The 24,746-nt window shown below is 34.9% G+C and overlaps 1 protein-coding gene across 4 annotated transcripts in view; it reads left to right on the top strand.

Annotated features, from left to right (window-relative positions):
* MTREX (Mtr4 exosome RNA helicase) overlaps positions 1–24,746 on the top strand; it is a 43,721-nt gene that overhangs the window by 6,286 nt on the left and 12,689 nt on the right. For all 4 annotated transcript variants that reach the window (XR_008535897.2, XR_008535896.2, XR_008535895.2 and 1 more), the window contains exons 7-18: positions 403–493; positions 831–955; positions 2,166–2,264; positions 3,045–3,147; positions 3,286–3,417; positions 4,598–4,677; positions 5,329–5,439; positions 6,089–6,190; positions 7,543–7,668; positions 19,448–19,598; positions 21,322–21,494; positions 21,784–21,852. Coding sequence is in view for 1 of the 4 variants with exons in the window: in XM_054652613.2 (XP_054508588.1) it covers positions 403–493; positions 831–955; positions 2,166–2,264; positions 3,045–3,147; positions 3,286–3,417; positions 4,598–4,677; positions 5,329–5,439; positions 6,089–6,190; positions 7,543–7,668; positions 19,448–19,598; positions 21,322–21,494; positions 21,784–21,852 (1,362 nt within the window). In the remaining 3 variants the exon portion in view is untranslated. The remainder of the gene's footprint in view (positions 1–402; positions 494–830; positions 956–2,165; positions 2,265–3,044; positions 3,148–3,285; positions 3,418–4,597; positions 4,678–5,328; positions 5,440–6,088; positions 6,191–7,542; positions 7,669–19,447; positions 19,599–21,321; positions 21,495–21,783; positions 21,853–24,746) is intronic.

The raw sequence follows: 24,746 nt of genomic DNA, 5'->3' as shown, positions 1-24,746 counted from the left end.
TATTAAAAAGCTTAAATGATTTGATTTCTGACAAAAGATGTTCCCTTAATCACAGGGAGGTTATCTGTTAGGATGAAGTAAAAAGAGGTCTTGGCAGAAGTAGATCTGTAGAGCTGTAGCAATTACCTGACAATGGAAACTTGGAGAAATACGTTGTCTCATTCTTTCATGTTCCTTTCAGAGAAACCAGTTTTTGTCAGGTAGTGAGATTGTTAGATGGGAATGAACTTGTAAAGCAATCTCAAAACCTATCTTTAAACGCTTTTATGTTTTTTACAAGATATGATTTCATATATCCATGTAAAAGTGAACCAAAAATTCTGGCAGTTTCTTACTGATGTCCATGTAACATGGCTGTTGTCATTTCACATGGAGGGACTCAACTTTTACTTCCTTTTCTAGATCTTGAGAAGTATGCTTTACAGAGGTTCTGAGGTTATGCGCGAAGTTGCATGGGTTATTTTTGATGAAATTCACTACATGAGAGATACAGGTATCCTATATATACTATTTTTCTTTTCGAATCTTTGTAATTTTTCCCCAAGAACAATTTAATTTTCTTTTGAAGAGTTAAGTCTAATTTTCCCTTGTAAAATTTGTCATCTTTTTGTATAAATAATTCATACTGGCTGAATTGACATAATTATATGTTGTAGTTTGTATTTTCTTCACCAAAGCAGAAATGGCTTTGATATACCCCACTTGTGTAGAGAAGATTTGTTTTATTTTTTTGTCTTATTTTGTTTTTAAGCATGCTTGCTGTTCTTTGGCTTCAGGAATGAGAAATTGCTTTGATCACATACATTTCCCATATGCTTTTCCATTTTCAGAACGTGGTGTGGTTTGGGAAGAGACTATTATTTTGCTTCCTGATAATGTACATTATGTATTCCTTTCTGCAACTATTCCAAATGCCCGTCAGTTTGCTGAATGGATCTGCCATCTTCACAAACAGGTAATATTTCCAATATGCTGTACCTTTGTGCTTTTTGTCTTGTGGCTTAATACTGTGTGTTTGGTTGGTAACTGGGCCTCTGAGTATCTTTTTAGTAATTTTCTTGCCTATAGGTGATAGTATAGATCACTCCTGGCTTCTCTAGCTGTATTCCTACTTTTGCAGGTGTGCTGGCTGATGCTTCTGGATGGCAACATTAGAACTGTTTCTTAATGTTTATTTTCCACAATTATTTAGGTACCTGCCTGTTTCAAGCAAACATTCTGAATTATGAAACATGGTGAACATACAGTGACTTTCTGAGGGCTGATAGACAAGAGGTTATTAGGTGAATTCGGCTGAGGAGCTCTGTAAAAGGCCATGTAGAAATCAAAAGCAGATCTTAAGTTCATGGGAAAATCTATATATGCTTGCAAGCAAGTGATAGAAGTGTTATTTAAGAAATCTATCCTGTCCTGTAACCTTTAGGTTTGAAATTCTATTCTTTTTTTTTCTAAGATATGCATTTATAGCAAAGACTTTGTGAATTGGAACTGGGGAATTTCTTATCAACAAGAAATTGGTCCAATTTTTAAAATATTCTGGAGATTGATTCTTACGTTGTTTGTAATGAAGGGAGTATAGTGTAAAAATGTCTTTGTAAGTTTGGCGCAAAGCCTTGAGTTTGTTTTGCAGACCATTAGATTGTGGGGTTTTTTGATGCAGATTTATGTAATATTTAATGTTTTAAAGGAAGTGGGGTTTTTTTCCCTAAACAAGTTTTCTTAATGCATCAATACCTTAAATGCTCATGACGGTCTACTGTGAACCTTTCTTAGGTGTTTCAATAATGCTTCAGGCTTTTTCTACAAAATACACATTAACAGGTTTTCCTTTGATTTTAGAAGATGTTAATATTTCAAGTCTGCCTAGTAATGCTGAAAGAAATACTGTCTGTCTTTACTTTTTTTCATGAGAAAAATTCTCATTTCATGAGAAATTTTTGTAGCCAACTTGTATTCTAAAACATTTGTGAACTTTCATTCTCTTAAGCAATGTCATTAGTACAAAATCCATATTCAAGAAAGAAAATTTGTTATCTTAGTTTCTGAAAGCCTTACTTTCTGATTTTTAGGAGATTGTATTTTAATAGTAATATATTGAATTTTTCATCATGCATGTGATATTACAGTGCAATTATGAAATATTTATGTGAATTCTTTCTTTATAGCCTTGCCATGTGATTTACACTGACTATCGACCTACTCCACTGCAGCATTATATATTTCCAGCAGGAGGAGATGGACTCCATCTGGTTGTTGATGAAAATGTAAGGAATGCTCAGTTTGTCTGAAAGATTGTTTTCTTCACTTAACAGTGAAAAGCTTGAGCTCTTGCAAAATTTGGATAGGTTGTATAAAGGATGTTTTTGTTAAAATTAAGTATAAGTGAGTAATGGTGATCTCTGAATTGCTTTTAGATTTTTGGAGTCTTACACAAGAAATTGGTTTTATTATCTAATGTCATGCAATCAGCTGAGTAATACTTCCCTGTGATGTCTTAAGTGCCCACATCCTTGTTTGTTTTCTATAATTCATACTGCTTTCTGTAAATCTGCAAAGTAGTTCCTTGTACTGTTTCTCGTTTAAAAGAAAACATAGTGGCATGTAAATTTGACTTTAGTTGAGGGACAAAATATTTTCATTTATTTAGGTGTTTTTGAACTAAAAACTTGCTTAAGATTTATCATTAGCTCACTCAGCAGTTACTAATGCTGCAAACAGTAGTGCAACATTTGAAAATATGCCTTCATTGGGCAGTGTAGTTTTGTATGGACATTCCTAAAAGTCAGTTTTAGTACTGTGCCATTCAGCAGGTCTGGCACGGCGGGTAGAGTGGTGGATAGAACAATGAGCACTAACTTCAGAGGCACACCAGTGCAATTCTGAGCTGTGACACTGGACTAGTAAACTCTTTTGATCCCTTATGCATTGTTTTTGTCCTCTTACCTGTGTATATGTGGGGTATTGGTACTGACTGTGCAAAGCACTAAGTATGTTTAAGTGGGCTGTGTAAGTAACTATTTACAAAGTTTGTGTTTTATGTCTAGGGAGATTTCAGAGAAGATAATTTTAATACAGCAATGCAGGTGCTTAGAGATGCAGGAGACTTAGCAAAAGGGGATCAGAAAGGAAGGAAAGGAGGAACAAAAGGTGAGTTTGAACCCATTTGAGGTAATTTTTGGTATGAATTTTTTCAAAATTCTCTGCAAATTGTGTTTGTGTCTCAATTACTCCATAAGATACTTTTTGTTGTAAAATTTAATTTAAATTAATGTAATCTTTCTGCAGGTCCTTCAAATGTTTTTAAGATTGTGAAGATGATCATGGAAAGGAATTTCCAGCCTGTGATTATTTTCAGCTTCAGTAAGAAAGACTGTGAAGCCTATGCACTTCAGATGACAAAGTTAGATTTCAATACAGGTACAGATAAATCCATTTGCATTCTATTCACAGTACAGATTCAGTTTTATGTGAAATACTACTTTTCATCTTGAACGTTTTGTGTAGAACCAAGAGGAAAATACATACCACTTTTTTCATTTATTATGCTGGTGCCTTGAGCTGCATTCAGGAGGAAGGTATTGGTGCACAGAGTAATTGGTCATCACAGTGTCAAACTGTTATTTGATTGTAAACTCTATTTCTTGCTCCAGTATGCCATTTATTGTAATAATAACACTAGAATTCCTAGAAGATTCTGTCTGTAGTGGGAGAAGACCAATCATAAAAAAGTATTTCCCAAAATTTTCATGTTACATTCATTAGAAAATATACTCTCAAAGTCCAAACAACTGTATAACAAACCACTAGTCTGTTCTTTCTCATCAATGCAGTCCAGTTTTCTTTATTTCCTTCTTCCCCTTGCTTCTCAAAGTAGAAACCAGAATATAAACAAAGATGATTTTTTTAATCTTGGCTAAGACCAAGCTTTGCAAATAAGTTTCAGCTCAGTGCTTCTTGGAAATCTAGAGTTTTAACAAAAGCAAGGAATTTGTTTGTAAATTTGTTGTACTGTTTCATGTTTGTGAGCTGTTCAAGGTTCTGCTTATTTGCTCCAGTCTTGGCACATTTTGGTTTGGTGTGGCAGAATAATGTAGGTGTTTCTGTCAGAAAATTTAAAGATATGTGTAAATGCAGAGGTGTGTTTTCATGTTTTCTTCAGAAGCACACCTTTGAGTGTATATTCTTGATATTCGTACTACTTAGTGGGAAGGGTGTAAATTTTTTAAGAGTTAACAGGAAAGAGCTTCTATATCCATGCAGACAGGGATTAGTAGGTAGCAGAGGAATGGGGCAGGTTTAAGAAATAGGGAGCACATAAGACTGATAAATCCCACGCTTGGAAGTGGCTGATGTTTGAACTGTTCTGAAAGGTTTGTTCTAGTTTTCTTTTTCCTGATCTTCTGCTTACCATCTGACTCCTCTAGACTTACTGAAGTCTTGATTGCCTGACCAAGTGTGGGTGGTTTTGTGTAGACTTCACAGCATTCCATTCAATTTTTGTTGTACACTTATGTAGATATTAGAATGTGGTAGCACTTTATTTACATCTGGTATTAGCCTTCTGTATTTTGTAATAACTTACAAATTGCCTTCTTAGATGAAGAAAAAAAAATGGTTGAAGAAGTCTTCAATAATGCAATTGATTGTCTCTCAGATGAAGACAAAAAGCTTCCTCAGGTGAGTGGAGTTTGAAAAGAATTCTTTTAAATAGAGTTGAATTGCTGCTGTCCTGTTTTCTGCAACTTGTAAACTTGTGGGTGTTGTGTAGGGGGTACAGAAATTATAAAACTGGATAATCTAATTCATCTTCCCAGGTTTTAGTATCTCCTGTATTGCTTTTTGTCATTATGAAAGAGGTGATAAGGATTCCGTCCACTTGCAATAGTGGAACATACAGATGATGTATGTCAGAATTTACAGAGGAGTTCCTACCCCTTGTTTCATTTTTTCCAATTATGTTGAAATAAACATGAGAGCTTGTAAAGAGGTAGACCTGGGTTAAAAAAGTTGGAAATAGTTCAAGTGGAAGTGCTGTATGCACTTACCTGTTACTGATTGCTGAGGCTTTCAAAAAGTTGCATTGCATTGATGCATCTCCAGTCTAATTCACTGTATAATGCCTATGCACAGTGATGTTTTCCCATCTTTACAGTGGAAAAATATGAGCTTCTAAGCAGAATATTACAAGATTGAAGGGATAGTTATTTTATTTTAAACTGGGGAATAGTGAATTATATGAATGCTAAGGGCAGTGTTGAGGCTTTCCAAACAGCTTTTACTAACAAATGCTAAAATTTGTTTGCTGGTCTTTTGTATCTTTCTTCCCAGGTTGAACATGTGCTTCCCCTTCTGAAACGAGGAATTGGTATTCATCATGGTGGTTTGCTTCCTATCTTAAAAGAAACCATTGAAATCCTTTTCTCAGAGGGCCTAATAAAGGTATTTTTCTAGTCCATCTGTAGTTTGTTGTGAATATGAGGCTGATAATCCTGAAAATCCAAGTATGTCTTAGCTCAGGGTATATGCTAGTATTACAGTAGAGATCTACACAATTGCAGCTGTAGTTTTAAGTGTTCCAGCTTTTATTTACAAGTATTTGAACTTTCAGTGTCTAACTTAAATACTTTCTTCAACTATTTTATGTTATATCTTTCTCCTATAAATGACTGTGGATATTTACCAAGCTGATTGTTGGTTGTACTAAGGACAAATACTCAGAAAAATGTATCCTTAGGTGAAAGTTGTGGTGGTTTTTTTGGATAGCTAACTCCTGTTTTCTTCTTGTAAACTTGAATATTGAAATTAATTACTAATATTGATTAATATAATTTGCACTCCATTATGTTTTCCTTCTGTATTTTTCACATGGACCCATCTATTTAGGGTTTTTGCTTTCCCAGGAGAAATAAGGAAAGGCAGAAAGATGGTTTTGGTCCAGTTTTTAAGTATTGAATATGATTGTGTTCCCTGTATTGACTGCACAGATATATTAAAATCCAGAGAGGTTTTGCGTAGCAATCTCTGACCATTTTCGTGTTTGCTTGAGATCCTCTTTTTTTGCTTGCTTAACTTCAGTCTTTTTATTTAGGCCTTATTTGCAACAGAGACTTTTGCAATGGGAATTAATATGCCGGCCAGAACTGTGCTGTTTACAAGTGCCAGTAAATTTGATGGAAAGGATTTCCGATGGGTAAGTGATAGAGAGATTCTGTAGAATAATTGAATTATTTAAACCTTATTAGGATTAAATTTACTCTTAATGTGTTCACCTCAATAGAGTAGAAAATACTTTTTCTTTCAAAAATCTTAGTGTCTCATCCATTTCATAGTTAATACACAGATTTAGGAAAACAAGGTTCCTCAGATTATCCATGAGATTGTTTATTAGATGCATCAAAAGGGAATTAAATACAGTTTAGCAGCAGTCACTGGATTATTCTAGGACTTCTGCACACCTTTTCCAAAACTGTGATACCCAGATATTTTATTCTGTATCAGAGAACTCTGAAGAATAAGTGGGCTTCATGTCCTATCATAATGATCACTAATTTTGACAGACTCAAGAAAAGAGGTGATTGACATTGCAAGAGTACAGCAGGATTTTTTGCACAATTACAAAATTTTAGACATTAAAACTTGGTATGTGGTTTACTTAAAATAAAAATGAGGCTTTGCAAGTCATCACAGCAAAGCTTTATAAGAACCTTTTTAAGCCTCATCCTTCAAAGGTGGGAAAATTGTTTTGAACGGGACAATTGACTTGACCTGTGCAAGTTATGAAATAAACATTTCTTCAACCTTAGTTTAGGCTGTTCAGTTTCATTATTCATTTTGATTGTGTGTCTGTAAGATCTATATAAGAATGGGTTTGCTTTGAGGTAGAAGAAATGTGGAACTTCTGAAATTATTTAGCACAGTTTGCTTAAGTAGTTTTTAAAATCTGACCTAAGGTGAAACTTGGGGAGTTGTTGATAATGTAGTTCCACAGATGACAAAACCTTGTTTTAGAACTTGCTGAGACATAGGTAACCAGTTGTAGCTGCCTCTTGTCCACGTCCCAGTTGTTAATAAACTCTTCAATTTTATGGTTAGGAGGCATAAAAGTACTCCTTTAGCAAGTATCATGTATTAATGTTACTCTTGAATAACCTGAATGAAATTATGCATTATTTGAAGATGATCGAGATGCATTATCAGTATGTTGAAGATCTGTTGTATCTCCACCATGCTCAGCAACCTTTCATTATAAAAGACATTAGTAAAATGGTTTTTGTGCTGATTAAAAATGGTGCCCCAGGATACCGAGTTATAAGAGTATTAGTTAGCTTTTACTGCTGACTTACATTGTTCATAATCATGGATTTCTATAGTTGTTTCATGGTAAGTATGACTAATGTAGTCAATCTGTGATAAGTGTTTGAGAACTTAGATAACTCTTCTTTTTCTACATCATGTCACTTACTGTGAAATTGTAAACAGCACAGTATGAGTTCCTGCTATTTTCTCGATGTTTGTTAATTTCTTTTTCTCATTTTATTGTAGATATCCTCAGGTGAATACATTCAAATGTCAGGTCGCGCAGGACGCCGAGGTATGGATGACAGAGGAATAGTAATTCTTATGGTGGATGAAAAAATGAGTCCAACCATTGGCAAGCAGCTTTTGAAGGTAGGAGAGACATTGTTTTGTTTCTGTTCTCCCAGAAGATTATGCTTACTTGAGTAATGTTATGTGGAAAATTATTCACCTGAGACAAGAAGATCATGCAGGTAGAAGATGACAACTCCTAAAAGTAGCTTTTAGTGAATTTTCATAGGAGTTTGTATTGTGAAACAAAGTCAGAAGACCAATATTATCCTTATTTCTACAAAAGTAGTATCATCCTTCTTTGTATAAAAGGGCTATCAGGCAGGACAAGTAGAACTAGTGATACTCTTGCTGACTGCCATTAGTTTAAGGGTTATGGTGAACTAAGAAAAGTTTTTAGCTTTCACAGGAGTTACTAAGTTCTTTGTTTCTGTGATGAAATAAAACTTTGTTAATGGACTGTCAGTGTGATAGATGAAACGGACCAGGTCATGCAAAAATGAGGTACATAGAATAAAGAAGAGTGAATGGCTGTCAGTGTGCAAAAATCAGCTTTGGAGAAATTGACAGTTCTTGCAGAAAATATTGACGTTTGGAAATTAAGAGGTTGAAAAAATCACTCATGGTTGAGATGGGCATTAAATTACAGGACTTCCCCAAACTGTCATGGGAGTTGTTAGAGGTTATCACACTAATACTGTCTTGCTTTATAATTTGAATATGAAATACTGTACTCATTACGCTTCTATTTAAATTCCATGGCAAAAATAACCACAAAGAAATATCTCTTGTGTGAATTGCCGGTCGGCTGCTTACATTAATTGTGCAGATATGCCAAAATTTAAAAACTTGGGGAGTTACACTGCACTTTATTTAGGAGCTTGTAGCCTTGGTACAAGTAGCAGGTCATTTGTGTTAAAATAGCATTTACAGTATTACTAGACTTAGTATAAATTGTGGGAGTCACCTCAAGTCATCATCAAGTTATGTTAACAAATGGCATGGAGTTGTTGCCAAAAAAAGGAGATGCCAATGGTTTTTTTCAGGCAAATTAAGAACAAGGGGAAAGTTACCTACGTGGCTGCTGTTAATTATGCCAATGTGGATTCTTTGTTGTGTGTCTTCATCTGTCAGTGCTACCTGTTAATCCATATTATAGTATATCTGAAAATATGTACATTACATGTACCTTCTGTATATCAAGAAGGTAGTATTTACCTCCTTAAAGTCAGAATTTTCATGAATGCTGCATTATGGCTAACTACCCAGAAATCAGTAAAATAAATTTTAGAAATATTCATGGTATGGTAGCCTTAAGTTTTTGTGGTAATTTCTTGTCTTGATTTAATTTGTGTTTTGTCAGTGGACTGTACATATATTTATTTCTTCTCATGCACTCTTGATGCATGTACACATCTCTGAGATGTATGAAGACTAAGTTTTTTAACTGTGTTTTTGTCAGTTTTTAAGGCTGTTGAAGAAAATAGATGTAATTTTGTGTCATACTTACTTGTAGCTGAAAGAGAATATACAAAACGAGAGAAGCAAAAGAGAATCTTTACAAATAATATTTATAAAAAGTCCCCAAAAAGGTTAATTTATATGAAATAATTGTTACTAGCTTAAGAAAAAATACCTATTTCAAGTAATTATCTTCATACTTTAAGAGATTATACGCTCACCCATTCAGAAGGCAGTTTTTTTTTAAAGTTGGAAAATTCAGTAGTTTGAGAACTATAGAACTTGATCTGAATGAATTAAGATAGAGGAAGAATGAGTAGATCACTTACTTTTTTTTTATACTATCTTTGCAGTTTTTGTCTAGATTTTAAGGAAACAGTAAAGAATATTTCCTTCCTTGAACTACAAGACCTTTGATTTTTCCTCCTTTTGAATTATAAGGAAATAAATGGGAAAAATAATCACTTTTGCTATGATAGATTTTGCTTCTTCTCCACTGATCTAAATGAATTAATGTATTTCATTAATTTTTGACACTGCTTCAGTTGTAAGCAAAGATTGACTTTTAGAATTTTCTGAAAAAGGTCAGAAGTGGCTTCTGTAACTATTTAGCCAATTGCTATATAGGCAGTAAAGGTAAGCTTTTATGAAATGAGCAGTACTGCACAAAAAAACCCTTTTCTTATTTCGTTCTTAAATACAAAGCATCTAGAAGAAATTCCATGTCAAACAGACCAAGAAAAACAGCACAGGCTTAAGTTACATAATATACATTATATTTACATAATATGTACAATTCATGGTCATCATTAAGTATGTTTCAGATTTTCCTTACTGATGGTAGTTGTTGGTAGTAAGATCATGGTCATGGCTAGTGGTAGTATTCTGCTTTCAGGATAAGCTAAAGATTTATAGGAAAAACTCCAGAAGAAATAAATTAGCCTTCTTGAGAATGACAGAGCATTTACATAGAACATTTTTGTCATAGCTCTTCAACCCTAATGTGGGGGTGTCTGATCCAAGCCATTTCCTGAACACTAGAGCAAAACATCTAGGAATCCTGTAGTCAGCTGCCTCCTGCTGTGGTGGGTGAAGTGAGAGCTTTGAGCGACTTGGTACCAGCAGCATTGCTGCAGCTGTGCTGCTTGGCTGTGGCACTGTTCTTGCGACATTGTGTACAGTACTCCAGACTTAGATTCAGCATTCCATTCTTAGATGGAGTTCTTATGAAAGGAGATTTGTAAATATTTCTTAAACTCAGTAATGTACATTTGTCTTCTGCAGTGTAAGTAGCTTTCTTTGTTTATCCTTAGCATGTAATTGACCACTGAGTAGTTAGTAAACTGGTGACTTGCATGAATCTGTAAACTCAAATGCTTACAAGACTGTTGGGGCAGCTTTCTGAAGATGGTAAATTGTAATTGTACATTTGCATGATACTAAGAAGTATTAGATTGGAATTTTCTTTTTGTTTCCTTTCTTAAAATCTACTTTTCCTTACTTAAAAGCCGCTTAGGTAGGAGGTTATTGTGTTAGTTTAGGTAGGAAGTCTTGATGCTTGATAGCCTTTGAAACCAGTGCAGCATCTCTCCCGTTGGAACTTGGCCATGCTACAAGGATGCATTCCTACAGACAGAGTTGAGTTACTCAACATTGGTAATTTGTTATGTCTCTAAAAGACAAAAATCTTGATCATAAGATTCTAACATAATCTCTAATCATGTTACCAGAATGGATGATTGCACTCTGAAAATGTTATACATAAGTAGGTTTTTGAACTTTGAATTTGAGCCTATCAGTGCATCGCGTCCACTTACCTTATCACAGGAGGAGAAAGATGGACTGAAAAATTCAAAGAAAACATAGAATCGTCGAGGTTGCAAGAGGCCTTTTAAGAGCACCACGTCCAACTGTCAACCCATCATTTACCAGTGCAAGCCCTAAGCCACTAAACCATATTACTCAGTGCCAGATCCATATACCTCTAAAACACCTCCAGGGATGATGATTCCACCACCTCCCTGGACAACTGGTTCCAGTGCCTGACCACCTTAACAGTGAAAAAAATTGTTTCTGATATCTAATCTGGATGTCCCCTGTCTCAATTCAAGGCCATTTCCTTGGGTCTCCTCCCTGTAAGCACAGTAGAAGATACTGGACCTCACCTTACTAACAGCCTCCTTTCAGGCAGTTGTAGAGGGCAGTGAGGATTCCACTGAGCCTCCACTTCTTGAGGATAAACACCCTCAACTCCGTCAGGGGTTTCCCATAAGGCATGATCTCTGGATGCTACATGAGCCTTTTTCTCCTTCTCTGGACATGGTCAAGCACTTCAAAATCCTTTTTGAGGTGAGGGGCTCAGAACTGAGCACAGTACTCTGAGGTGTGACCTCACCTGTGCCAGTCCTTTCCCCAGCCCTGCTGGCTACACTATTTGTAATACAGGAATGCATTTGTCTGCCAAGGTAAAAAATACTTTACTATGCTTTCTTGTCTTTTGTGTATGGAACATATAGTGTCCCAATGCCAAGCTGTGGGAGATATTCCACTAGCTACATCTAGTTCCTTGGCAGGACCTTCATTTTATAGAGCTGGCTGTACTGGCCTTTTTTGGCCTGCATGCTGCTGTATTAGAAGTCTCATTGCATTTATTTTAATTCTTAAATTGTTTTATTGTACCAGGCAAATGAGCTTGACAGCAATTCAGACAGTTCAGTAGTTTTCTCTGCAAACATCAGCTTAGCATGCCATTTAATTGTGCTGTGGTACTTTGGTTTGACTCAGAAGTTACTTCTAGGGAGCAAAAAATGCCTCAGGAGTTGAGAAATTTACCAAATCCTACATCAGGAGAGAAATACTTCACCTGGAAGTAGGCACTAATACTTGTTGGAAAAGACATTGCAAAATCTAAAGGAATAGATTGTTACTAGTGGCTTGAGGACAGTAAAATATTCTTCTAAAGTTGTGACATGGATGAAAATCACAGTGAAACACGTATTTAGGATACTTTATAAAATGTATTTAGATAAAAATAATTTTAATGTGAAGTAATTGTTTTCACTGTAAACTGCCAACCTTTTCTTATCCTTATGAAGCATGCATTGCAGGAATTTTCCAGGCTTTGATTTAGGAAGGTATTTAAGTCTAACCTTAATTTTAAATTGCCTTAAAGTCAACAAGATTCTAGCATGAAATCACAGAGATCAGGGAAATGGATAATCCAACACCTTTTTGAAAAGAGTCACAGTTTTGTATATAATTATGCAAGCCGGCGGATGGAAGAGAATAGCAAATAGCTATTTTTGCTGATGTTTGCAACCAAAATGTAGAAAAATGAGGAGCATCAAATGGTGTGTAAAATGGTTTGTCATTCTTGAACTTCACCTCAGGATTTTCAAGAGCCTGTAGAACTAAGCTAATAGGTTTTATTTATTAATTGTGGTTGCTGCTTTAATACCACAAAATACTTCAAGTTTTATTAGTTCAGTCTGTGGGAAGCAGTTTTCGTCCAGATTTTTGGAAAATTTACTTTGGTAAACTCATCACTGCGAATGTGAATGCATTTTGGCTAAACTAGATTTTTTTCTTTGCCTTCATATTCTTAAAACAAAAATGATAGGTTTGAGATGAACAGATGAGAAGTTACTTTTTAACAGTTCATTTGATATTAGCATTTTGTAGAAGTAGGTAGTCTTTGCTAGGGTACACTTTTCCTTTAAGTTAAAACATACTGCATATTTACTGAAATTGTAAAGTGTCATAAAATAAGTATGTCACTGTCCTGATAGCTATAGTGGCAAATATGTTGAGGATGTCAGCTAGTTTATTCTTTAAGATAGAGATACTATTTGCTTTTTCCAAAAGCAAGGAGAAGACCAGAACTTGGAGTTACCATCCTGAAGTAAAAGTAACGATGGCTACAACAGTAGTCTACTGTGTTAGAGAGGGTAAATGACTAAAAATTTCCATCATTCAAAACTAACTTGAGAAGGTAGTATTTGGAGGCGAGAGAAACAGAGTTATATTGTATTCCTTTTAAGTCTCTTGTTACAGCTGGAGCATTTGTTGAATGCCAGCCTGAGGTATTTTTGCCAGCTAAGCCTGCTGGAGCAGTATTTTGCCGCCCACAGTGGCTTCTGTTTGTCCTGGTGTAACTTTGCTTTTGTGAAGCAGTGAGCCAGATTGGTAATAAATTTGTGCTTAAAATAGCCATGTACCATTGTCTGTTAAAAACAAACTCACAGAAGAGTTTTTTATTGAATTTACAGTTGTGCTAATGTACCTCAGGGTAACTCTGCTATCAGTGTAACTGCATAGGGTTTTTTTATACTTCTGAGAGAGACTAAATATTTGTGTGATTATTTTATTACTGATATATGGAAAAAAGCATGTTGCTATTTCACAAGAAGTGTTTCTGTGTCTTACAGACATGTCAAGCAGTCACTTTCATTTCTATTTAATAAGTGTTTTAATAGAAATTTGTGATGGTGGCTGTTACAGATGTCTAAGTCTACCTATTTTCCCCTTATGACAAAAAAAGGGAAAGATCTTTTAGTTGTTACCAGTTTGTTCTGTTCTTTGCTCTTTCTGTAAAGTGTTTTTGTTATTTCCTTTCTGGAAACTCATTGATTCCATTTATTTCTGGAAACATTGATGAGCAAATGAAACTGACACTGGACCAAAATGCTGTGAATTATGTCCTATATTGTATCTAATTTCATCATTGTGAAAGATACTTTATTTTGCTTTGCAAATTAATTAGTTTCAGACAGTATTTGCCATTTGATGTTCCCATGACAGGCCAGAGAACAAGAATGTTATGTGGAGAATTTGTTCCTCTGTCTTCATGGGAACAAATTTAAAAATGTAAATATTTTTCTCCTTCTGTAAGTGATAACAGAAGGAGTAACTCTTAGCAAATGTATGTCTTGCTCAACACTACATGCCATTATGCAGCAATGATAGCTCTCACATCTCTGGTTAGATAGAGCTTCCAAGTCTTAACAGTAAAAAAAAAAAAAAAAAAAAGGAAAAAATACTGTTTGTATCAATTCCATACAGTGATCTTCTTCATCCCAATCCTTATATCTTTCTTTAAGTAGGCAAGAAATGGTTATACCAGTATGGAATCCCCTGTTGGATTGTTTGGTTGTGTTAAGAAGAGGATTCACTCTGAAATTATTGGCAGCTAAACAGGGAACGCTGTATAGCAGCTGTAGTTTTCACATTCTCGTGTTTTGTTTTAGCTTTTGACTAAATTATTTTTGTAGTGAATTGTTTATTATTATGTTCATGATTTTTAACATTATCGGCTTTATCCAGTCATTCTTTTGCATACATCTAAAAACCCAAATCTCAGAAAACTTGAAAGGGTGTTTCTGTTAAGTTAGCTTAAAATTTTATGAGAAGGGTTGCATGTTCAAAGGGGATCATTGATTTCTGAGAACTTTAGTTGATATATGCAGACTATTCTCATGTATCCAGACAATTGTCATCCAGAGGGATGGAAAAAGCTTGCAAAGTAAATCTGCTTTCTAAAAATTATTCAGAAAAAAAAATCTCATGCTGCAGTCTTGTTAAATTTTTGAGGTATGGGGGACTGTCCTCTATGAAGGAATGAAAGGCAGGATTACTTGCAGAAAAGGAGGCTGGAGAACTGGAATGATAATTCTTCAACAGAAGTAAGTTATGGAGGCAGTGCATATTTGAAAGTGACTTCTTGATGCCTGTTCAAGGTAGTCTTTCTCATCAACTCTTTTTGCAGCTCTCATAAAGTCAAGCTTTTACTTGATCTTCTGCATTGAGTGGTTGGTGGTTCTTTCTCTAATGTGGAGCTTTTTCTATGGAGACAAAGGTGAAGCTTCCTCAGAGACAGATGTTGAGGCAGATGGTGGTGCAGCCTAGCTTGTTGAAGAGAAGGTTGATGTATTTTGACAGAAGGCCCTTTGGTAGAGGATGAAGTAAATGCCTCACAGTATTTTTATGTAAATAAAGTAATCAATCTGGGAGTCAGTGACAAAAGTGTTGAGCAGATAAAGGGGTTTCAGGAGGAGATATAACCATCATGGAGAAAATGTAAGTTAAAACTGATTTATGTCTTATTATATCTTGGCAATAAGCAAAATACAGCATAGTTGAACACTTTATACTTCACTTTATACTGTGAAGACTCTTTGAAAGTAAGTTAGGAAGGAAAAACCTACCTTTTCCATTTTCCTGTCAGTAATATATTCCATCTTCCTCCCCTCCTGTTACTTGTTTCTCTGCAGCTTATGTGTCCGACAGGTGACTTTAGGTTAGCACTGTCTCTTCAGTAATCATGGCTGTCTTTAGCATTTGCCATAAAAGGCTGATGGGCTACTCATAACAACTGTATTTTGGTATGAGGTTTTCTAATGCAGCTGCAAAATTTGGATGTTGCTGCTGAGTAAATGAAGCAAGGGCTTCATCTGATTGCCCCCAGTCAGGTCTGAGTCTACTGATAGCCTGGGGTAGCAGGTAAAGACTAATGCATGAGGCAGAACTTGCTGGTTGTGCTGAAGGTGTAATACAGTAGAGCTACAGTAGAGCATATTTCATTTGAAGAAGTAGCAGTTTCAGTTTTCAGATAAAATAAGCTTCTCACAACTCTTGATTTCAAATGTATTGCTTAGAGAACACTGAGAAGACAGGAGTTTCTGAAACTTGGAGAAAGATGTGTTTATGAGATGATGGAACAGGAAAAATTCACCATTTTTGCCAAAACAGGGTTCGTGTTTTAACTGCTATGTCTTAATAGAATGAATGATCATATTTTCAAATGGTAAAATGCTGATCATGTGTTTAAAATAAAATTGCCACATCAGCAGCTGGCTCAAACATCACCTTTCAAGTAAGTCTTACGTAATCTCTGAAATAGCTGGCTTTTTTTGTTTGTTTTTAAATCACTCCTTCTTATTTGAACTCTGCTGATTTTAAGAAAAGGTGTTTAAAGTGAATCTGCAGGAATTGTTTGGTCTCTCTTGGTGTGTTATGTGTATATATTGTAATTGTATGAAGTTCCTTGTTTTCTCACATAATGATCACATTTAGGTGGGAGTGTGACACAGTTCTATTTTTTGAAATAGTTTGTGAGTCTTGCCAGCACACGGTGAAGGTTTTCCCTCCAAGATGTCAGGAACAGAAAGAGGATTTGTTTCATTGTGTGATCAGAGCAGTCATGCAGCAGCTTTTTGCCAGATCTCTAGTGCCTATAGCCAGCTGGCGAGTGTATTCCAGCTTCTTTAGCTGATGCCTGACTAGAGCCGTGGACATTGCAGTAGGAAAGAATCTGACCACTGTTAGCTGACACTGGCATAATTGCTGTGCCATTCTTCAGTAAATGCCATTCTTTAAATGGCATTTTTTGGTATAGAGAGGCAAGCTTTTTATGGAGTGATAATTTCTCTTTCCTAGAATAAGTAATATATTTAGAAAAATGGACAGGAGGTTGGTACATATATAATCCTTTTTTCAGGTCTAAAAAAAAAGCTATGCTATGTATTGTTTAGCATCAGCATCAGAAGTTCTGTCATCTTTATTTGATATATCAAACCAGAGGCATCTGTAGAAACTTGAGCACCTCAGCTCCACTGTTAATGTTGTAATTAGTGAGACATTTCAGTTATTTCATTTCACCACCCATCTGTGGTGATTTCAGAACTGACAGTATTATTTTAAATACACATTTCATGGTCGATTTTAAGAGGTACTTCTGCTCTGAGATGCAGAACCTTTGAGGTAAAAATGTAGATGTGAACTTATGATCCACTCAGAGATGTAATCTAGAATGATTGAGTAAGTGGTCATGGGAAGCAAAACATTAGAACATGATTTATCCAAAACTTGTTTTACATGTATTCATACTGGTACTTTCAGAGTATAAACATATGCTGAAAGCTTTTCTGTAACAAATGTGTTCTTTTCTGAGGCAAAATAATGAGGCAGTGTGTAGGATTCTAGCATTTGTAAGGTCATCTCATAAAGCTCTGTCACACTTAAAGCAAATGGGGTTACGGTATTCCTAAATCTTTTACATGTGAAGGAGTTTTGGATTCAAACTGTCTCTTACTCTGATATCAGTGCATAACTGGATGTAGGATCTGAATTCCTGACAGTACCTTTAAAATTGAAAGAAAAATGTATGCATTGTATTATTGTCATTTAAGGTCTAGTACACTTGGCTTGATCTGGAAGACCACTGGGTTTGAATTTCAACATTTGCATATATAAACAAATCATCAGTTAACTTTTTTTAATAGCCAGTGATTTTTTAATTTCGGTATGACAAGGAAATATCTGCTCATAGAGAAAAGCAAATAAATTGGTTGCAAGACAATAAAAGATTTAGGTAAAACAATTTTTGAGCTTACAAAAGGCGCAGAGTTGCATTTTTTCTAGTGTCAGCCTTTCTTAGCTTCTAAAATGTCTGATAGAACATGTGCAACTTTAACAATCATGTTGTTGCATGAAAAATATGTCTTGAAACATCCTTATTTTCTTGTTACATTTTAGTTGTTATTTAAAATGTTTAATCATAACTAAATTTACTCATAGGCCTTGTTGAAATGGCAATTCTTGTTTTAGTAAATCTCTTATATTTCATATATACATTGTTTTAAGAGAATAAGAGGTACAAGACCATTGCAAACTGTCGCCCATTGTCTTTTATTATACTTTCAGATTAGATTTCACTTGCCATTTTATTCTTTGTCATTTGTTCTTCGTGGATAGCTTCAGACATCTAGTAGAATTTTTATCAGACCTTGCTATTTTTCTATCTTTGCCTTTTTTACATTTCTTGTAAGTCCAGCCCTCTTTAAGTCTCTGGGAAATTTTGTTTTGCAAAACACCAAAATTGCACTTGTTTTCTGTTTAGAAATTCACAAGAGTTTAGATTTAAAAATAATTTAAACAATCACTTAATTATGTTACATTGTTGGAGGTGAGTGTATTGTCATAAGCGTTTCAGGAATCAAGGAGGTATGATAATCCACATACTTGTTAACACCTTCAAAGAGCTCTGAAATATTTGTGAGATCTATCTTGGTTGTATAAAAAGCCTGTTTATGTTGCTGTTCTGCTGTATTCTGTCCAGCTGTCTGGTGCTTCTGTTTTCCACTGCTTTAGTTGCACACAAGCTTTAATTTTCTATTTCATAACTCCGGAATTTCCCTTGTATCCTTTCTGAAGGACTGCCTGATACCTGTTCCTTTGAAACTAGTGCTACTTGGATGAAAGGTTATGCTCTGCAGTTGGGCAGTTCTGTACTTAAGAAGTGTTGGATCTCTCTCATCTGATTTCAGCAATTTGGTGTATCAAGGTGGCCTTCTGTGCTGACATTTAAGTGAGAGACAGTTTCTTAGGCTTGCCCTTGCTTGGAGAGGCTGTGTGTTCAGCTCTTCTAGATCTTCTTTGGACACTGTTCAAGTGTTTTGTTTGTTCTTTGAATAACTGGTTATTTTAGCCCATATCAATTAAATGTTTGCTCTTTTATAATAACAAGGTTGCCCTCTTGGGTAGAACATAGTAGCAGCCTATGATGATGAATCAGAACCAAAGATGCATTTACTTAGTCCAGTAGTCCTTTTTGACAGAGGACAATAGTAGACATTCTTAAAAAATAAGAATGTATAAAGAAGGTAATGGTTCCCTGTAATGCTTTCTCAGCATCTTTTATTCTTACGTTAATCAAAATATCTGTACATACTGCATTGTAAAAAAAAAAAAAAAAAAAAAAAATTAACTTCCCAGAATCCCAGAATGATGGGGGTTGTAAGGGAGCTGTGGTGTTCATCTTTACCAAAGCCATGGCTCTGTCAGGGTCATCTAGAGCAGGGTGCCTAGGACCATGTCCAGAGGAGAGTTCACAACTTCTCTCAAGCTACCTGCAAGTTACATTAATTTTATAATGAGACATAATTCAAGTTAAAGAACTAGCAGATTGCCTATTTTTGTACAAAATTCCCTAGATACCAATGTAATCGGTATATCTTAGACTTGCAAATAAGTGGTTTTTTAGTGTTAAAATAATGGATTCCTTTAAATAGCTAAGTAACTATTACTTTCAAGTTAAGATGATGGAATCCAAAGTGTAAACTACTAGAAACGTCTAAATTTTTTACCTGTCCTTTTCATTCAAATATAATTTATAATATCATAGCTGTGATAAGTACCTATACAGTACAAATACTTTTACATGTTCAGCATAATAAAATTGTTTAGGATTTTATGCAATATGTAATCTAAATTTAAGACAAATTGTGCAATTCATCAAAGCAGCTCCTCATACGAAATACTGCAGCATGATTTATCCAATGTGTTCTTATAAGCCACAATTAATATTTTTTTCAAATTAAAAATGTTCTTGTATCTTTTTCAGGGTTCAGCTGATCCCTTAAACAGTGCTTTCCACCTGACATACAACATGGTATTGAACTTACTTCGAGTGGAGGAAATTAACCCTGAATACATGTTAGAAAAATCATTTTATCAGTTCCAGCATTACAGAACTATCCCAGAAATAGTGGAAAGTAAGTATTGCTGCATATTCTCATGTGAGTAGGTATAATACATGGTAAAGTTGGGTATATTTATTATGCTTTATTATGCTCTTAGGAGTTTTCACCTGTACAGTTTTTGTCTTCCCTGCCAACAGTTGCCAATGCACCATTTGTTGCCATGTTATAGTTTCAGTAATTTCCTCTTGTTCGTAGGACCTATACTGATATGTGCCATCAGTTTATGAAGAGAGCTTTCCTCTATGAGTCAGACAAGAATGGTTGTCACATCGCTAAACTGTAGGGTGGGAAGAAGGAAAAACAATTTAAAACTTCCCATGGCTCATTTGAGATACAGGGAAAAAAAATCTTAGGGAAGAAAATCTTTCACCTTTTCCTATCTCAGTACAAGCTGTAAAAAGAACTTAAGTGCACTGCATTCAGAGTACTGTAGGTGAGAAATACTTGATTATAATACAGAAAAAAATTCCAAGAGATCTGGGACTTTAATTGCACTCCACTGAGTAAGTACATTTTGACCTATAATCCTTGAATAGTGAGTTTTCATGAGCCAAAGTCAGTGTCTGGAAATTTCATCCAGTGTTTGAGAATGAGTCTTTCAAAACTTAATCCAGGAGAATCTTAAGAATGTGAGAGGTAATTATGATTATTGAGCAGTTTATCTGTTCATTTGTTAATTGAATGTTAAGAGAGAGAGTGTGCATGTAGCTTTGATAGCCAGGCAGAGGGAGGGTTTCAGTTATCTCTCAGTTAGTTTGCAGTATAGTAGTAGTTAAATATAGTATTTATTTCCCTCTTCCAGTTGGCATGCCGAGATCTTTATTCTGTCATTCCAGCATTGATGTTTAAATAGAAAAATGGAGCTGAAGAACATTTTTCATAGTTCTTGGACAGTTTCAGTTTAGGCACCATACTGGGCATTAGAATTTTGAAATCCCTTCAGCTGCAATTAAAAACACAAAGGAGAGAATTGGCTACTTAGACTAAGGAAGAAAATATGCCATGGGTATGAATGGATGGCTTATTTCTTTTAAAAATTGGCAGATAAAAATAAGGAGTGCTTCCCTGAGTTGTCTCTCAAGTCCCAGTGAAGTGGGACTTCCAGGCCACTTAAGAGCCTTCAAAAACAGCATGTAAGAGGATGAGTTGGTAGAGAGGAAAAAAAGATTTTTTTATAATCTGTTCTTACTTTTTGTTTGCTGGTGATAATATCAGAATAAGAGAATGAATCATAATCTTTAGAATAAAAACTGATTTGCTTAAACAAGGCATAAAAATATTGGAGGAAGAAAATACTGATTTTCAACTGATAAATCAGAGCCTAAAACAAGTTAGGAGGACCGTCTTCTAACAACTTTCCTCCTGTTGAAACATATCTTTTTAGAAGATATCTTTGATCAATCTTATTTTTGTGGGAGGGGATAAAAAGCAGTGCAAAATCATTGCAAGTTTTAATGTGGCTTCTGTGCAAACCTAGATCAGTTATTCCTGGATAATTGGGTGCCTGCCTTTTCCAGTTTCTCAAGCTTGTTTATTTTAAGAAAATAACACTGATATTTAATTCAGTGGACAAATTTACAGATTTCTAGCTTTCCAGAGAATGGGTTATTATAAGTAAAAAATTAGTACTAGAAGTGGTCACAAAATATTAGTCATGGAGATCTGAAAGTGAAACACTGATTCTTCAATCTGTGTGCAGCTATTAACTTTCATGAGATTTTCCTTTTCATTATAGGAGTCAATAATTTGGAAGCACAGTACAACAAAATTGTAATTCCCAATGAAGAAAATGTGGTGATATACTACAGGATCCGCCAGCAGCTTGCAAAACTGGGTAAAGATATTGAAGAGTATATTCACAAACCAAAGTACTGCTTGCCCTTTCTACAGCCAGGAAGACTGATAAAGGTAGTTTGATTTTTCTTTTGTTTCGTTTTTCATTTCTACCTATTTATGAAATCTGCAAGGTTCATTTGTGTCTGGCAGTTTGCCGTCTTGAAAAATAAATATGTCACACTAGGCACCAATTTTGACTTGAGTTACTTTGCTAAGCATTCAATAATGCATTAAAATAAATACTGTTTTCATGATGAATAGTAGTCCATGACTGTTGTTGTAAATATCAAAAATATAAAATGTTGTGCTTGCTAGGATGTTGTTATATATGTTACGTTATAACATCTTGTACTATTTCCAGGTGAAGAATGAAGGTGATGACTATGGATGGGGAGTGGTTGTTAATTTCTCCAAGAAATCAAATGTTAAGGTAAAATACACATTCTCTCCATTACCAAAATATATAACTGACTGTTTTTCTGAAAATAAGATAAAACTCCTATTTATTTATCGTTCTCAAAGGCAAAAAATTTCCTTTTACCCCAAATTTACAAAAAGCTCCGAACTTCCTGAAGTGAAAGTGTAAAGAAATAAAGCTATAGAGGATGAAGAAAACTCCAAGTCTGGTGTTCAATTTTTAACTTCTAATATATTTGTGGAAGAAGTGCTTGCTTGTACATAGCACTGAAAATGGTTCAAACTAAGTTGTTTCTGAAACATTGCCAGTGCTAATTTAAGCTGTTCATGAGAAAGATACTTGTATGTTTTCTCTCAAAAATCTACAGAAGCCCTAAGAGAAGGCTGAGAACAGTGGGAGACGGACATTTAGCTCTATGAAGAAGGTTATCTTAAACTGGCAAACTATGCTTTGAGTCCTAAATTAGAACATGAGACAGGGAATTGCTTGTCTTCTGAGACATTGCCATAGAGTTGGAAAATTAAAATACAAAGAGAGCAAAACAATAGAAATGGATCTGAGGACATTTGAAAGAAAAGACAGAGGGCAGTTATGCAATAGAAGCCAGACTTCCAGAAATGCATTTTCATAGTTGATCTCTGTGTAACCCTTAGATGATATGTTGGTCTCCCTTTCAAAAATGTTTTGACCAGCTACTCAGCTCTGTAAATGAAAACCTAAGTTACAACCATATTCTTCTGTGATAGCATTTTGGCTGTAATTTTAGCAGAGCTTTGGCTTTATTTGCTAGGTCTAAATGCAAAGTTGTATCTGTTAAGTTCTGGTGGTTTATTGTGGCACCTTTTGGTGCTTTTCTAATATATATTCACTAAAGAGGAAATGAGAGAAAAATGTGTTCATATAGAACTTATTAAAAGAGATTTTGTTTTGTTTTCCATCTTCCTTTTGAAAGTCATATTTCTTTTTTCAAGTTGAAAAACTGGGCTGTTACTGCTGTTGCTTAAACCTTTGGTTGTGGATTGCTTTTCTCATAGAGACACACAGCAATAAACCAGATTGTCCCCTAGTCCCAGGTTTCTCTGTGAAATTGCCAACTTCTGTGTCACTTGGAGGCATTTCTTCTATCTGTGTCATATTTTATTCACATATATATTTGCCTTCCCTATCTGGCCTGTCTCACTGTTATATAAACCTTTGGGCTTGAATATTAGCTTTGAAATTATGGACTGTTTTGCAAGAGTTGGATGTGACTCCAGCAGCGCTTTTTTCATTAAGTTGTTCTAGCAGCTGGATTGAATTTTTCCTTCTGAGTGTGTGGATGGAAAGAATGACAATAGGTGCTGGAAATTAAGGAACAAACTTAAAGCTATGTAACTTTTAAAGTCAGTATGAAAAAACTAGTTTCTGTGGGCAGAGGCAAAACAAATTACTTGAAGAAATTATTGTTTACCCATTTTAGTGTCTGCTCAATGCATTTTTGTCCACAGACACAGATGTCATTCCCCATTACTAATTAAAGTATACAAGTATACTTATTTAGTACCAGAAAGATATTACTTATGCTGTATCTTTAGACCTTCATCCACTTCTAAGCAGAACAGTTCTTTGGGTTTACTTTTAGGGATTATGTTGAATTCAGACTGTATTGCTAGTTTAGTTGCAAAATTTGCTTTGCTATATCATAGTTCCTAAATCCTTTTTTAAATGAGAAATCTGTACAATTAATGATGAATTTCAGGTTAAAGTATGTCTGTATTTCACATAATACTCCTTGTTCTTTGCACTGTAAAAGCAAATGCATGAGCTATGTCAATTATGTTTATTATTAATTTTATGTAGCTGCTTTTCCAATATGATTAGACAAATCAGTGTTCCATGAAACTGTCAATACAAACAGCACTTTCCTGTCTACTGTTGTTCAGAATAGAATTTGTCTCAAGCAGGGATGCTTGCTATATATTCTGCATTATAGTAGGCAGCACAATAACTATGTCCTTTGGAATTTATAAAACCCCATAACAGTTTTTGAGTGAGAAATTTTATTTCCACTGGATTGTGCCAGCAGTAAGCTAATGCTACTGTTGTGCTGTTGATGGTATTGTTTCATCCCTGATTCTAGACATGAAATTTTTGTCTCTTAAAAATTGATACCAAAATTTGCGATGCTGCAGTTCTATCTTCCCTGTTTAGATTATTATAATCCTTTTATATTTATAATATTTACTACATAAACATCTCTTTTAGTGCTGTGTCATGGTCATTGAATTTTCCGTAAGTTTGATATTACTTATCTGGGACTCTGAATTTGTTATTTTTTCTACCCTTCTTGGTTCTGGGGCACGATCATCTTTCTTAGTTTGGTTTGTTTCCAAACACTTGAAGTAAGAGCTGTTTCAGGGCAAATCTAAAATCCTAAGAATTCAAATAATTCTTCAGTACACTTTAATTTTGTCCTGTGAATTGATGCAGCATGAATTAAACAATCATTTGAACTTGATATTACAGAGAAGTCTGTGGCTAACAAGTGTTTTAAGGGTTCTAGTCTCCTTTTATTCTTGTATATAGAAACATGTCCATTGCTGTTCTAGGGTGTAGTGGTTTTTAGTACTTATACTGTTATAAGAAACGCATGGAAGGAAACAGTACACGTTAAAAAAAAGCAGTTGTAGATTGACTCACATCTAGTCAGCATTTTCTAAAAAAAAGTTGGTGTATGTAAACTTAAGGAGAGTAATACTAGCAGCAGATGTTTATGATTTTTATAATCCTGCTTTACTAGTAAGTTTACAATACAATCACAGGTAGAAATATTTTTTCCTCTCTTTTTAGACATTATCTAGACATCTCTAATTCTAGTATTTTCTGTAGCACATTTGTGCAGCTATGAGTTTAGTCTCTACTTCATT

Source organism: Agelaius phoeniceus, chromosome Z, assembly GCF_051311805.1.
Source record: "Agelaius phoeniceus isolate bAgePho1 chromosome Z, bAgePho1.hap1, whole genome shotgun sequence".
NCBI lineage: Eukaryota > Metazoa > Chordata > Aves > Passeriformes > Icteridae > Agelaius > Agelaius phoeniceus.
Note: the sequence above shows the minus strand (reverse complement) of the source record. Positions and strands in the feature narration are given on the sequence as shown.